This window comes from Agelaius tricolor, unplaced genomic scaffold (genome assembly GCF_023055355.1).
Source record: "Agelaius tricolor isolate 1412-34295 unplaced genomic scaffold, bAgeTri1.0.p SCAF_23, whole genome shotgun sequence".
NCBI lineage: Eukaryota > Metazoa > Chordata > Aves > Passeriformes > Icteridae > Agelaius > Agelaius tricolor.
In genome coordinates this window covers 1,848,182-1,862,937 of record NW_027269283.1, presented here as the reverse complement: position 1 = coordinate 1,862,937, position 14,756 = coordinate 1,848,182, and the positions used below count along the sequence as shown (strand labels likewise).

At 56.2% G+C, this 14,756-nt stretch overlaps 1 protein-coding gene across 1 annotated transcript; it reads right to left on the bottom strand.

Moving 5' to 3' along the window:
* Positions 1 to 10: 10 nt before the first annotated feature.
* On the bottom strand, positions 11 to 12,015 carry GSS (glutathione synthetase). Its single transcript, XM_071447044.1, has 13 exons — positions 11,887 to 12,015; positions 11,142 to 11,277; positions 9,941 to 10,086; positions 8,647 to 8,722; positions 7,702 to 7,841; positions 7,478 to 7,594; positions 7,178 to 7,258; positions 6,687 to 6,764; positions 5,114 to 5,180; positions 4,322 to 4,516; positions 3,457 to 3,538; positions 2,930 to 3,119; positions 11 to 1,617 (listed from the first exon to the last, which is right to left on the bottom strand). The coding sequence occupies exons 2-13, from the start codon at positions 11,268 to 11,270 to the stop codon at positions 1,494 to 1,496; spliced, it is 1,425 nt and encodes a 474-aa protein (XP_071303145.1). The 5' UTR covers positions 11,271 to 11,277; positions 11,887 to 12,015; the 3' UTR covers positions 11 to 1,493.
* Positions 12,016 to 14,756: the final 2,741 nt, after the last annotated feature.

The following is a 14,756-nucleotide window of genomic DNA, read 5'->3' as shown; positions in this document are numbered from 1 at the left end:
CAAACAGCAGTCAGATTGCACATTCCTTTTAATCTCTGGCTTGGGGTAATCAATCCCCCAACAAAACACCCAGGAAGCCCAGTTTCAGTCACACTTGGAGAATGGAGCAGTTTCCCAGGTGACCGATTGGTGATTGATGCTGCAGCAGCAAAGAGCCAGCAGGGCTGGCACTCAGCACACCCAGTCTGCAGGAATTCTGCTTTTGTGCTGCTTCTGTCACTCAGCACATCCACTCTGCAGGAATTCTGCTTTTGTGCTGGTTCTGCCACTCAGCACATCCCATTCTGCAGGAATTCTGCCTCTGTGCTGGTTCTGTGTAACTGACAGGGCTGGGCTGAGGCTGCCTGAGCTCTTTGCTGCCAGAAAGGTGCAGCTTTTAGGGCTGAGGAGGAGAAGGGGCTGGAGAAAGAGGCAGAAGACCTTGAGCAGGAGAGCCCACACTCCTCCACTGCTGTGCTGTTCCCACTGATCCATAAAACCTGGAGGGAGCCATGTCTCCCCCTTTGCTGGTGCTGGTCCCAGAGTAAGGTGCTGGGAGCTGGGGCTGTGCTCCCCAGCCTCCCCTGCAATTCCTTTGCTTCCTCACCACAGAGCTCCCAGTCTCAGCAGGGGCATTCCCAAGGCTGGGGCTCCCTGGCAGGAAGATGCTCAGGGTTTGATTTGCAGTGGGATGCACTGGCCCAAACCCAGGCTGCTTTGGGATTTATCAACACACACAAGGCTCCAATTCTCTGCTGCCTTGGGAGCTGTCTCCATCTCTGAGGGAATCTTACACCAGCCTGTGGAGATCTGTTGGAAAGGGCTGCAGGAGGCAGTGGGAGTCTGCCCTGGACCTTGCACTGCTGCCTGCCCTGTGTGGCACAGAGGAGCCCAGTCCAATAAAACAGGAGTTGGGCAAAGCAAAAATAAGAGGCCCTTGGGTAAATTACCCAGAGCAGCTGTGCCTGGTGCAGGAACCCAGAGGATCCTCAGACACAGAGGAAAACAGAAATCAGGACAGCATGGGAAGGAGGGCTGGAGGGGCCATGGGGAGTGGAGCTGGGCTCTCCTCTTTAAGCTGGAGAGCACTGAGGCACATAAAGATAAAGGCTGATACTTGCCCATCCACCTTTCTCCTCTCATTCCTTAGGCTGTGTATGTCTCCAGAAACCATGCAGCGTAAGGAGCTCAGAGAGGGAGCAGCACCAAGGCCTGTAGTGGCACCTTGACCCTTTGCTCTGCATCCCCCTGCCCCCAGAACCCTGCAGTCCTGGGAGTCACAGCCGGGCTGTGCCCAGGGCAGGGTCCCTGAGCAGGCAGAGCAAGGGAATCCTTCCTGCAGGGGGAACCACCAGCAGCAGCTGGGGCTGGCACCCAGGACCTCTGAGCAGCTGCACCACACAGTCCCTCCTCACAGCCTCCAGCAGCCACACCTTGGCAAGCACCCTGGGGAGGAATCCCTGGGGCAGATCAGCTCTTGAGGCAGCAGAGAGAGGAGGCTGGGCTGTGGCTCCTCACACCAGGTACGGCGTGTCCAGCACGGCCACCCCGGCTGCCACGCCGCCGTCCGCGTGCTCGATGGCCTTGGTGCGCAGCAGGTGCCCCGCGGCCTGGTTCAGCACCAGCTCCCTGCCCTGCCTGCAGAGAGAGGGACACTGAGCACAGAGAGGGACACTGAGCACTGAGAGAGGGACACTGAGCACTGAGAGAGGGACACTGAGCACACAGAGAGACACTGAGCACAGAGAGAGGGACACTGAGCACAGAGAGAGGGACACTGACACTGCAGAGCACTGAGCCCTGCAGAGAGAGGGACACTGAGCACAGAGAGGGACACTGAGCACAGAGAGAGGGACACTGAGCACAGAGAGAGGGACACTGAGCACAGAGAGGGACACTGAGCACTGAGAGAGGGACACTGAGCACACAGAGAGGGACACTGAGCACACAGAGAGGGACACTGAGCACAGAGAGGGGGACACTGAGCACAGAGAGGGGGACACTGAGCACAGAGAGGGGGACACTGACACTGCAGAGCACTGAGCACAGAGAAAGGGACACTGAGCACAAGAGAGAGGGACACTGACACTGCAGAGCACTGAGCCCTGCAGAGAGAGGGACACAGCACAGAGAGGGACACTGAGCACAGAGAGAGGGACAGTGAGCACAGAGAGAGGGACACTGACACTGCAGAGCGCTGAGCCCTGCAGAACACAGAGCCCCTGCAGAGCACTGAGCCCCTGCCCAGCACAGAGCCCCTGCCCAGCACTGAGCACTGAGCCCCTGCCCAGCACAGAGCCCCTGCACAGCACAGAGCCCCTGCACAGCACAGAGCTCCTGGCTGTTCTCTGGCTGTTCCCTGTCAGCACACAGGGCAGGGCAGAGGCCCAGGGCTAACATGGGAGCCCTGCAGTGGTGGCTGCACTGGCCACTCTGCAAATGGGCACTGCCAAGGGCTGAATGCTGCCAGAGCACCTTTGTTCCCAAAACTGTGTGAAAAGGACTTTCATTTGTACCCTATGGAAACGTGGCCTAAGAGGGTTTTAAACAAAACCAGCTCTTATTAGAGTTGAACAGGCATTAGGCCTTCAGGTATTCAGAGGTCACCAGGGCTTCTGAAAAGCCACACATGGGGCTGCATCCAGAACCCAAGAAGTGCCCCCAGAAATCAGGAATGAAACACATGGAGCCCATGATCCCATTGCACCAGTGACTGCCAGCACCAGCCCTGTGGTTTTCCAACAGCTCATCTGGCAGCAGGTTCAGAGCAGCAGCTCACATGCTCAGAGCTGCTCCCAGGGACACAGACTGAATGGTCACATCTGTCCCCTGCACCTGCATGTCCTCAGACATCTGTGCTGTGACTGTGCTTGGGCTGCACAGAGGGCAAAATGCTCCTGCTCCACATCAGGAGTAGGGAACTGCCCTGGAACACAAGCACACTGCTCACCTGACATAGACACCAAAGATCCCAAGCTCAGAGATGCACTCAGACACTTGGAGGGGACTGTGAGCCCTCAGCAGGTAGTTCAGTGCTGGCTGGGGTTTGATCTTATCCATCAAGATGTAGGAGGTTCTCTCAGGGCTGTCTTTGATCTTCTCCAGAACCTCCCTGAGCTCTTCACCATAGAGGTTGTTACCTGGCAAACAAAACCAGCACATCAAGGCCTTCCAGGACAGCAGAAGCCCCTGGCCCCAGCTCTGTGGCCCTGGCAGCCCAAATAACCCAGCCTTTGTCTCCCCAGGTGCTGCCTGGGCTCTCTACACCCAGCACCAGGGCCTTGGGAGCTCCTCCAGGAGCAGAACTGCCTTAGTGGCAGGCCTAGTCCCCATGGCTATGAGTAGCCACAAGCCACCCTTTATCCCTCAGCACAAGACCAGGAGCTGGCACAGAGCTCCTGCTTGTCCCAAATACAGCACAAACCACAGTGGAAACCCCCAGGGGCCCAGCTCACACCTCCAGAGCCCAGCTCATACCTCCACCTTCACGCTGAGGCTTCAGCACGAAGCGGTCGGGGTCAGCGATGGCTGTGGCAGCCATTCTGTCACCTTCTTCACCCTGGCAGGAAAGGATGGAAACAGGTGGACACCAGGAATCATTTCTTCATGGACAGGGTGGTTTCACATGGGAATGAGCTGGATGGAGTCACCACCCCTGGAGGGGTGTGGTGGTGCTCACAGGGGTCCCAGGACAAGGGAAGAGATGAGAATCTTGACTCCATGTTTCAGAAGGCTGATATATTATTTTATGATATATATTAAAAGAAAATGATATATTAAAACTATACTAAAAGAATAGAAGAAAGGATTTCATCAGAAGGCTTGAAGGGAATAGAAAGGAATAGAATAATAATAAAATCTTGTGACTGACCAGAGAGTCTGAGACAGCTGGACTGTGATTGGCCATTAATTAAAAAACAACCACATGAGACCAATCAAAGATGCACCTGTTGCATTCCACAGCAGCAGATAACCATTGTTTACATTTCATTTCTGAGGCCTTTCAGCCTCTCAGCAGAAAAAATCCTAGCAAAAGGATTTTTCATAAAATATGTCCGTGACAGAGGTGTTTAAGGAATGATGGGATGTGGCACTCAGTGCCATGGTCTAGTTGATAATGTGGTGTTTGGTCAAAGGTTGGACTCTGATCTTGGAGGGCTCTTCCAACCTAAATGATTCTGTGAACAACAAAACATCAGGGAGCAGCAGGGGCTCCTCAGCAGATCCCTCAGAGCAGAAGCACCAACAAATTCCCCAATTTCCCCTGCTTGAGAAGAAGAGAGGGCTTTGCTAAGAGCACAGGAGTGCGTGTCCCTCCCTGCCCCAGCCCTCTTCCACTCACCTCATCCAGGGAGTAGAGTCCTGCAAAGGTGGCTCTAATCCGAGCAATGGCCTCGGGGTGGCCTGGCAGCAGCTTCTCCAGCGTCCCCTGCCTGCTGAGCTCCTGCTGCACCTTCTTGGTGCCTGCCAGCTGCGTGGCAATGTCGGGGCACTTCACTGCCCGGGAGCGCTCCAGCAGCAGCCGCGCCTCCCAGTTCTGAGGCAGAGCAGGAGCAGCCACGCCGGGAGGGGAAACAACACACAAAAGGTTTGCTCTGCTCTTTTCTGTGCAGCTCTCAACATATGGTTTGTCTCCTCCCTGCCTGCTGGCAGGGATAGGGGGTGGGAGTAGCACTCCAGAGAAAAGCAGGCATGAATTTCCCGCCACCTCTGGGTGGCACAGTTAAATTAATTCACTGTGAGCACCTTCCCCAGCTTGTCCAGTGCTGCCACCTCGAGACACCAGCAAGATCTGCTCTATGCTATTATTACCTGCAGCCTGATCATGCTAGGAGAGCACTGAGTGATCTGTAGACCAAGTCTGAAAACTTTAAGCAAGTGCTCATCCCTGTTAACCCCTATTGTACAGAAACAATTCAGTGCTGCACTAAGGGATGACCCCCTGGAGAAGAAAGCCACCCATTTTTCTGCAGGGTCACCCACCTGCTCTTTGGAGTCACAGCCTCCCAATGCTCTCAGCCACAGCAGGCAGGACTGACCCCACTCCAGCCAGGGTAGCTGCCCCTGGGGTTATTTGGAGCTCCCTGGGCAGTGCCCAGCTGGTGGCTGCTGGGGCAGGGGGGTGGGTACTGACCTGCTCATCGTAGACCTGGGGCACGTAGCCCTCTCTGTAATACACCACTGCAACCTCCTGGCCGTCCCTGCAATGGAAACCACAAGTACTCACAGACAGAGCCAGGTCCCAGCACCAAGGGGGGGATCACAGCCCCCTGCCCCTTCTCCTTGGCCTCTGACCTTCCTGCTCCTGCCTGGCTCTGCCACAGCAAGCTGAACACTGCAAGCTCCTCTCCACTGAACCACAGCTCAGCCTGTCCCAAGGCACAGGGAGCTGACACCCAGCTTCTGCTCTAACCAAAGGCTCAATCATTTTGACACCCAGCTCTGCAGAGAGGTAAGCACCTCATTTTTAACAGCTTTTAACCCCATGCTGGCCTGGGAGACAGCCTGGAGCAAAGGAGGCTCAGGGGAGACCTTGTGGCTCTGCACAACTCCTGACAGGAGGGGACAGCCAGGGGGGGTCAGGCTCTGCTCCCAGGGAACAGGGACAGGACAAGAGGAAATGTCCTCAAGTTGCACCATGGGAGGTTTAGACTGGAGATGAGGGAAAATCTCTTCACTGAAAAGGTGGTCAAGCACTAGGACAGGTGGCTCAGGGCAGTGGAGGGACCTGAAGATCTGAGGTTGTGGCACTTGGGGATGTGTTCAGTGGTGCTGGGTTGCAGGCTGGACTTGATCTCAGAGCCTTAACAGCTCTTGATTCTTGAAGCTGGAAGGAATAAAGTTCTTCTTCTCTGGCAATTCAAGGTAGGACATCAACTCAACAACCTGAGAGGCACCAAACCAGCCTGTCAGGGCTGGGCTGGCAGCACAGCTGTAGCACCACATGCCCAAGCTTTGGCCTCAAAACTGTGCACTTGGTCTGGGAGCTGCTGGCAGGCAAACAGGAGGCATCTAGCAGTGACAGGGGAGGATGCTCAGGAGGAAGAACAAGGGACACACTTTCCCCTCAACTATCCAGCCATGACAATACATTCATTAATTAAACACAGCACAGACCTCAAAGGTTGAAAAATCAGCCTCACTACAGAAAAATCATTGTCATGAAACCACGTGTTAGGTTCATACAGCTCCCATCACATTACCTGGAAACAGGACAAACGTCACACTTGGGACCAGCTGGGAGTCTGTGATCCTCCCATCCTGGTCTCCACAGGGAGCAGGCAAGACACAGAGAGTTCAAACCCAAGAGATCCCCAAAGGACATGGAATGCTTCCTCCTCCTGCACTAACAACCCAGCCCAGCTCCCCCTGGCAGAGCAGCATGTGAACAGCAAACAGGACATGGCTCTGTGGGAGCCTCTCAAACAGCCAGGGCTGCTCAAAGCAGACCTTTGTGGAGGAGGTAGAGATGCCCCAGGGCAATGAAAGATGAAGCCTGAAGGAGGGAGATTATGACTGCAGCTCTAAGGCATGGATATGTGCCTGCAAAATCTCACCACTGTGAACACAAAGCTATCTCAGCTCCAAGAGGAAGCCTGGAGCATGGAAGAGAACTGCTTGCTCAGTCATTTCTTCCAGGCAGCCTTGGCTGCAGGCTCCCATGAGCCCAGGAGCCGGCAGGAGTGCGCACCTTGGCTCATACTCACATATACAGCCTCCTGCTGGCATCCAGGGAGCCCTGCTCAAACACGTCCCGGAACCGCTTCCGCACCACACGGATATTCCTGCAAGAGCAGTGCCAGAGTCACCAGGCTGGCCACAGGCACCTGAGCTGCAGATCAGGGCTGGAGTTCATGGATCTATAGGTTCCTTCACAAATGGTCTCAGGTTTTGTGCTATGGAGCCAGAGAAAACATAGAAATCCTACAAATCCCAAAAAACTCCCTGTTTAGGAGCCCATCCTATGTTTCCCATGATCTGCCAGCTGTTTGCTCAGCTTTCCATACCAGAAACTGAACCATCTCCTCCTTCCTTTCCCATCCCAGGAAAATTCAAACTTTACCTGTTCCAAAAAACTCCCTCTTTAGGAAGCCATCCTATGTTTCCTATGATCTGCCAGCTGTTTGTTCAACTTTCCATACCAGAAACTGAACCATCTCCTCCTTCCTTTCCCATCCCAGGAAAATTCAAACTTTACCTGTTCCAAAGTTCATTTTCTACACAACGCTGATCAAAAATATTCCTCTGGACTTCCTCCACCAGAAACATCACCACAGCCCTGGAAGAGATACCAAGGACATCATTAAACCCACAAACACTCCACATGCTCCTAGCTGCATCACTAGCTTTCCTGGATTTTTACATGAAACAAGGGACACTGGCAGTGTGTTTGCTATCTCCTCCCAGGCTCCCTCTTCCTCTCACCCTTTGAGATCACTCCACCTGAACTGGACAGCTTTCCTTCTCTGTGATTCAGGCTCCCTGCACTGCTCCTTACCTTTGGGACCCGTAGAGCTCCCAGGCTTTGGCAATTCCCAAGGCCAGCCCCTTTGCTGGGTTGTTGGGCAGCAGCTGTGATGCCTCCTCACTCTTTCCCAGCACTTTCAACACCAACCTGTGGAACACAAAGCTGTAAATGCTATGTCCATGCCCAGCAGGAGCAAGGGAGCAGCCTGGAGAGCACAGGGGCCATGCAGTGCTGCAGTGGGAGGTGCTCCTTACCTGTGGACATCAGCAGTGCGGGAGGTGAGGCCCCCAAAGCTGGCAGCAATGGTGTTTATTTCTATCTGCCTCAGAGCTGCTGTGCCTTCCAGCCCACAGTCAAACATGTAATCCGAGCGGTTGATGCCCAAAACCACAGTCTGCAACACAGGGAGGGGAGCTGGGGTCTCCTGTTGCCTTTAGCTGCAAATCCCTTGATGGCCTTGCTTCAGAACCCTCCCAGGGCAGATCTGGTCAGAGAATCCCAGAATGGGTTGGGTTGGAAGGGATTTTAAAGACCACCTCACCCCAGCCCCTGCAGCTGGCAGGGACACCTTCCACTAGAGCAAGTTGCTCCAAGCCCTGTCCAACCTGGACTTGAATATTTTCAGGGATGGGACAGCCACAGCTTCTCTGGCCAATGTGTGCCAGCACCTCACCACCTGCACAGTAAACCTCCTAATATCTCATTTAAACCCATTCAGTGTCAGTTTGAATCCATTCCCTCTTGTCCTGTTACCCTCAGTTTGATACACACCATGCAGGTCACACACCTGGGTGCTCTGCTCCCTGCCCACAGCCCTCTCAGAGCTCCAGAGTAGCTCCCAACACTCCTGAAAGTAAAGGAGCATCTGCAGGGTGGCCTGGCCAGTGCAGGTCCCAAGAGGACACACATCCCTGCACACCCTGAGGCTCCCAGAGGACAGACAAACCCCAGAGGACAGACAAACCCCATGAACTCCTCCCTCTCCAGGCCAGGCTGTTTCCAGCAGCACCAACCAAAGAGCTCAGCTGTTCAACAGGGCAAGGTCCTGAGCTCAGCAGCTGTGACAAGACATTGCAGGGCAGGGAGTGACCAGGCTGGCACAGCTCAGAGTCCACAGTGCCAAAGCTTGCAGCCAGAGCCCAGGCATCCCCACCACAATGCCAAGGGGCACAGACCACTGGGATCCCCTGCCCATGTACCTGAGCCAAGCCCTCTTCCAAAACCTGCTTGTAGATTCTGAAGAGTCGAGCTGTGAAGTCATCGACCTTGATGGTGCTAGAGAGAAACACAGACCATGTCAGCCTCCTGCTGCTGGCACAGAGGGACAAGAAAATTAATTCTTCTGCAGAAAAAGCCCTTAGCAGGGGCATTCTCCAGCACAAAGGGCGGTACCATGTCCTCTGGGGATCTCTAGGGTTTGAACTGGGGCTCAGCCAAGTGCTGTAGCACTGTGAAACACTTCCCCATGAATGCTCAGTGCAAAACCACAACACAAATCCAGCTTGCCAAGCACAGCTTCTCCACAAAAGGCCCCCCTGTGCAGAGGTGACTCACTGGCAGGGCAGAGATGGGACAGAGTTCTGTAGGTTCAGGCAGAAACCACAGGTCTCTCCAGGCCTGCACACACAGCTCAGAGAAGCTTCATGCAATCCCCCTGTCCTGTCAGGCTCCAAATCCCACACACTGTGGCCCTGCTAGAGCAGATCTGGCTTTTCCTCAGGGCCCCAAATCCTGAACAGCACCTCCAGGGAGCTGCCCTGGCACAGGGCAAGCACCTTAGCACAGACAAGCCTCAGGTGCTGCATTCTTTAACCACAGCTACAAACATGTCCCCACAAGCTCTGGCTGCAGGCAGCTCTGGAACAGCTCCAAAGGGTGAGGATTTAACAGAACAAAAGGATGCTGGAAAACAGCCTCCTCTGCTCTGTCCCAGTGCCAGGGGCAGCAGAACATGCACAGGCAGCACAGAACAGGCAGTGGGAAGGGAAGAGGGATTTGTGGAAGCATCAGCCCCACAGTCACGAGTGACAAAGTCAGGGATGGTCACTCCAGCCCAGGGCAACAGCCACAGATCAACTCAGCAGAAGCCAGGAGCCAGAGCTGGACAGTCCTCCTGCAGCCAGAGCTTGTGGCTGGGAAAGAGGGCAGGGGGTGACTGAGGGAGGGTGTGGAAACAGAACAGACACCTCCTTTTCATCACTGCTGCAGCAGAGCTCGTGGTTACTGGACAGACACAGGCAGATGCAGAATAAGACTAAAAGAGACTCCTAAAATCAGGACTCAAAGACTCCAGTGATTTGCATTTAAGGCCCAGGGGCTAAAAAGCTCACAAGTATGAATTCACAAGCCTGAAAAAGTTGAAGATGATAGCAGGGAATCAGGTCTTGGGCAGATGTCCCATTTTCTGGGACTCAGAAAGGCAGGGATGCCACAAGGGTGATAAAACTTTAAATTTAAAGTATTTCATTAAAATGCAACATGCAAAAACGTTACCTGGCCAGAGTTTGCTCCAGGAATTCTCTGTTTTGACTGACAGCATCCACCAGCAGGTTGAAATCCTGCTGGACAGCATAGGCTTGTTCAAACAAGGCCCGTGGCACTGCAGATGGGAGCAGCGTGAAGGGGGCATAATTCACCACCTGCAGGCAGGGATGCAGCACAGCAATCAGGTCTGGGCAGCTCAAGAGGGGCTAAGGAGGTGCTTCCTCTGCTTGTCTGAAGGCTGAAGGCACCCCCAGCTCTGCAGGGCAGGCATATGGATGGCCTCAACCCTGCTGACTGCTCATTTCTGAGGGTTCTGCTTTATGAACCACCAGCAGGGCACTGCTGCTCCAGTGGACAGCACTGTCTCCAGAACTTCTCAGGGGCAGAGAAAAAGCTAATTTGCCAGTCCTGAGTTCTGGCTGTCAGTTACTTCCTTTGATTCCTGCTCCAGAGCCCTGGCTCATCCCACATCTCACGCATGGGGTCACACTCACAGTCCATATATTACACCACAGAGAAGTTTCCAATTCACCTGGATTTTCACATGAAACAAGGGACACTGGCAGTGTGTTTGGCCTCTCCTCCCAGGCTCCCTCTTCCTCTCACCCTTTGAGATCACCCAGAGCCCTGACCTGACACCAAGGAGCAGTGCTGTGGTGAACACCTCCCTCCTTGTACCCCTGCCAGCTGCCTGCTTGCCCCCAGGCTCCTCAAGGACCCTTCCCCAATGGTGCCCCCACTCCTCCTGCCTGCACAGGGGCACTTCTTCCTCAGAGACCCCTCATGGCATTCTGCTCCAACAGGCTGAGCCCTCCCAGCCATCAGCCAGGTAAATCCCACACATCAGCCACCTCCACCCCTGTCACCTCACCCCAGCTATGGGACAAAGGCTGACTGTAGCTGGGAACATGCCAAAAGAGGCCCCTCTGTGAGACTCTCCTCTGGTTCAAAGGTTCATATGGGTGGTGAGAGGCTGGGAAAAGGATCGACTCCCAGCACCACAAGAGGCAACTTCCTAAACCTTCCCAGATCTATCCCTCTCCTTGGAAAAGGGAATCTGTATGGCAGAGCTGTCCCTTGGGGAGCTGTGCCATCACCGGGATGGGCTGTGAGCTGCACCCCAGTGAAGGCTGTCCCCTGGGGAGCCGCTCCTTGCCAAGGGCTCAGGAACCCCGGCACAGAGCGGCTCCTCCCTGCGCAGTGCACTCACATCCGAGGCGTTGGGCTGCTCCCCGGTCCGCATCAGCACCCCCGCCAGCAGCGCCGCGTCCACCGCCACCGCCGCCGCCTCCCGCACGGCCGCCGCGTCCCGCACCACGTCCTGCCAGGCCGCGGCCATGGCAGCGCTGCGGGCACGGCACAGCGTCACCTCCCGGCCTGCAGCCTGAGCCGGGCCCGGCTGTCCCCGGCCCCTGTGCCCGGACCCCCGGCTGTCCCCAGCCCCTGTGCCCTGAGCCCGGCCCCCGGCTGTCCCCGGCCCCTGTGCCCTGAGCCGGACCCGGCTGTCCCCGGCCCCTGTGCCCTGAGCCGGACCCGGCTGTCCCCGGCCCCTGTGCCCTGAGCCGGACCCGGCTGTCCCCGGCCCCTGTGCCCGGACCCCCAATCCCTGTGCCCTGAGCCCGGCCCCCGGCTGTCCCCAGCCCCTGTGCTCTGAGCCGGACCCGGCTGTCCCCTGAGCCCCACTCCCTGTCCCCGGCCCCTGTGCCCTGAGCCCCGGCTGTCCCCAGCCCCTGTGCCCTGACTCTCGGCCCCTGGCTGTCCCCAGCCCCGGTACCCTGAGCCCCAGCCCCTGTCCCTCGCCGGCTCCCTGTCCCCAGACCGTCAGTGCGCCCTGACCCCCGACCCTGGTCCGCGACCCCCGGCCCTTCCTGGCTCCCGCTCCCCGCTTCCTGAGCCCCAGCCTCCGGCACATCGCTGTCCCCTGAGCCCGCTGTCCGTCCCAGCCCCTCACTGACCCCCGGTCCTTCCCGGCGCTCCTGGTTCCGCCGCCCGGACCCGGACCCGGACCCGCTCCGGCCGCTCGGTGCGGGCGCTGCGGACCGCCCCGTGATTGGACGGGCCGCGCCCCTCGCTCCGCCCCTCACGCAGATTGGCAGCTCAATGAACCAATCAGCATGGTGAAAGCGCCCCTCGTGTGCGATGCCGCGCAGCGGGGGCGGGAGGAGGAGGAGATGCGTCGAGAGCGCGCAGCGCGCACGCGCCGGACTGTGTCACGGCGGTGTGACGTCATATCGCGACATCATGAGGGCGACGAAGCTGCTGAGGCTGCAGCTCGTCAAATCCGACCGCTGCGTGCAGGGGCTGCTCGGGGCCAGAGCTGCTGGGAGCCCAGGGCCATGGAAGGGGTTGGCCCTGTGTTCGTAGAGGCCCCTTCCATCATCAGCGGTCCCGTAATTCACCTTCACCGCCATTGCTGCCCTCATGAGAGCTGAATTCACCCATGGCAGCCTGGGGAGGGCAGGAACTGCAGACCTGCCTGAGGAAGGGAAAGGAATTTGGAATATCGTTATCTTTTTCTTGCCCTGTTCCTCACGCAGGTGCCTCTGCTGCACTGCCCTGGGAAGGGCTGGCCGAGGGTTCGCGGTGCAGCCCCAGACGGCCCCTGCAGTGCCCATGGAGCTGTGCCGTGCTCCCCGGTGTCCCCAGGGGATGTCCCGGCCATGTGCCATGCAGGGAGATGCTCCCAGGTTCTCAGCAGTGTTCTGGGTGCCCCGGGGCACAGTGCTGAGGTTTTCCTGGCCCTGTGACTGCGGGTTTGTGCTCTCTGCCCTCGTGTCACACAGAGCCAAGGCTGGGGCTCTTTGGGCCTCTTCACCTGGGGATGCCTGGGAGAGAGCAGGTCTCAGAACCCTTTCATGTACTTACAGGACATTCATTTCCTAGCAGCAGGGCTTGAAATGACAGTGTGGGAAATCGAGAGGGTTAATTTTTTTTATTAGGAACAAGCAAAAGTTAGATGTAAATAAATCAAACCTGAGCAGGTCCTTTCTACTTTTTTATTTCAATATGCAAAGGAACTGTCAGTCCTAACTTTGCCCTCTGAATAAGTGTAATGAAATGGAAAAACCTTGTGTTGGTACCTCCAACACAACAGTGCAAAAAGAAACAAGATTTGTTGTCATCACAAGGCAAACATTTGTGCATCCACTGAAATAACAGAATGACTTGAGCATTTTACAGCTCATTTAGGACAGAACTGTGAGGCTCCAACCAAAGCAGCAGGGCTGGAGTTGGTTTGTGACCTGTGCTAGGAAAGTTTGAAGCCATGGTGAGGAGATGGGGTGTGATGCTCGTGTGCAGCCAAGGCAGCAAGAGCTGGACACCAGCCTCACACCTGCATCCCAACAGGGGCCAGCCCTGTGCCCTGGCACAGAACCCCCCGTGTGCCAGGCTCACCCCACACGTGGGCAGCGAGGGGACCCTGCCTCTCTGCTCCCCTCTCTGCCCTGTGGGGCTGCCTGCAGCTCTGGGGGCTCACACAGGGGAAGGACATGGAACTATTGGAGCTCCAGAGGAAGCCACAAAGTTCCTGAGGGGAACTTCCTTATGGGGAAAGGCTGAGAGAGCTGGGGCTGTTGAGGCTGGAGAAGAGAAGGTTGTGTGGAGACCTCCCAGCACCTTCCCAGGGTGTGAAGGATCTACAGGGAAGCAGGAGAGGATTCTTTGTCAGGAACTATGGTGACAGGATAAGGGGAATGGGGTCAAACTGAAAGAGTAGGTTTAGATTTGATGGGAGGAAATTGTTTACTGTGAGGGTGTTGGACCCTGGCACAGGCTGTGCAGAGAGGCTGTGGATGCCCCATCCCTGGGAACATCCAAGGCCAGATTCCATGGGCCCTGAGCAACCTGGGCTCCTGGGAGGTTGCTCAGGTTGGAATGAGATGATCTTTAGGGTCCTTCCAAGTGTAATCATTCAAGGATTTGATCATTTTACAATCCCTACCCACCAGTGTGGAGCAGCCCTGGAATTCTGGTGATACCACAGCTCCCAGAGTGTTCCAGAGGGCACTGCCAGCCAGGAGCTGGAAACGAGGACAGCACACTCTTCACCTGCTACCAGTGGTCACTTGTCACCTGCTCCCTGATATGTCCATCAGTTCTGAGCTGTTCTTGCTGTCTGGATTTTCCCTGCAGGATGTGCACTCCTGTCCCAGTGAAGGTGCAGTGCCATTCCAGGGAGGGGGGCACCCCTGACTGCCTGGGCAGGCTGGAGCAAAGTGGTGATGGTGTGGATCAGAGACCCCACTGTGAGGTTTGGCTTCCTGCTGCAGCCTGACAGGTGGAGAAGAGGAGATGGAAGTAGATATGGTGGTAGATAATGAAGAAATGATGGAGGTGGATGTTGAAGAGTTTGGTGAGGAGCTGGAGCCTGATATGGAGGAAGAAATGGAAGACATAGAGGTTGATGAGGAAGATGAGGAGAAGCCCATGATGCTGGGATGAAGATGGAGCCCCAGCAGCAGCACAGGCAGGTGCTGGCCATGCCCTGCCCCTGATGGAGGTGGACGTTGAAGAGTTTGTTGAGGAGCTGGAGCCTGATATGGAGGAAGAAATGGAGGTTGATGAGGAAGATGAGGAGGAGCCCATGGAGGAAGAAATGGAGGACATGGAGGTTGATGAGGAAGATGAGGAGAGGCCCATGATGCTGGGATGAAGATGGAGCCCCACAGCAGCACAGGCAGGTGCTGGCCATGCCCTGCCCACAGGCAGGGTGGGTCCCCTGCTGCCAGGCTGGGGCTGGGCTGGGTGGCACAGTGACACAGTGCCCAGGGGGCTCTGGATTGTGGTGGCACAAACACCACTCCAGCCTGCCCTGTGCTTGCTC

Bases quoted from the DNA above. Each gene is read 5' to 3' on its own strand.
- GSS (XM_071447044.1), bottom strand. From the start codon at position 11,270: ATGGCCGCGGCCTGGCAGGACGTGGTGCGGGACGCGGCGGCCGTGCGG. The intron at 7,842-8,646 runs GTACATGGGCAG...CCTGTGTTGCAG, and splicing joins TGGAAGAGGGCTTGGCTCAG to ACTGTGGTTTTGGGCATCAA. The intron at 4,517-5,113 runs GTCAGTACCCAC...GCTCTGCCTCAG, and splicing joins CCCAGGTCTACGATGAGCAG to AACTGGGAGGCGCGGCTGCT.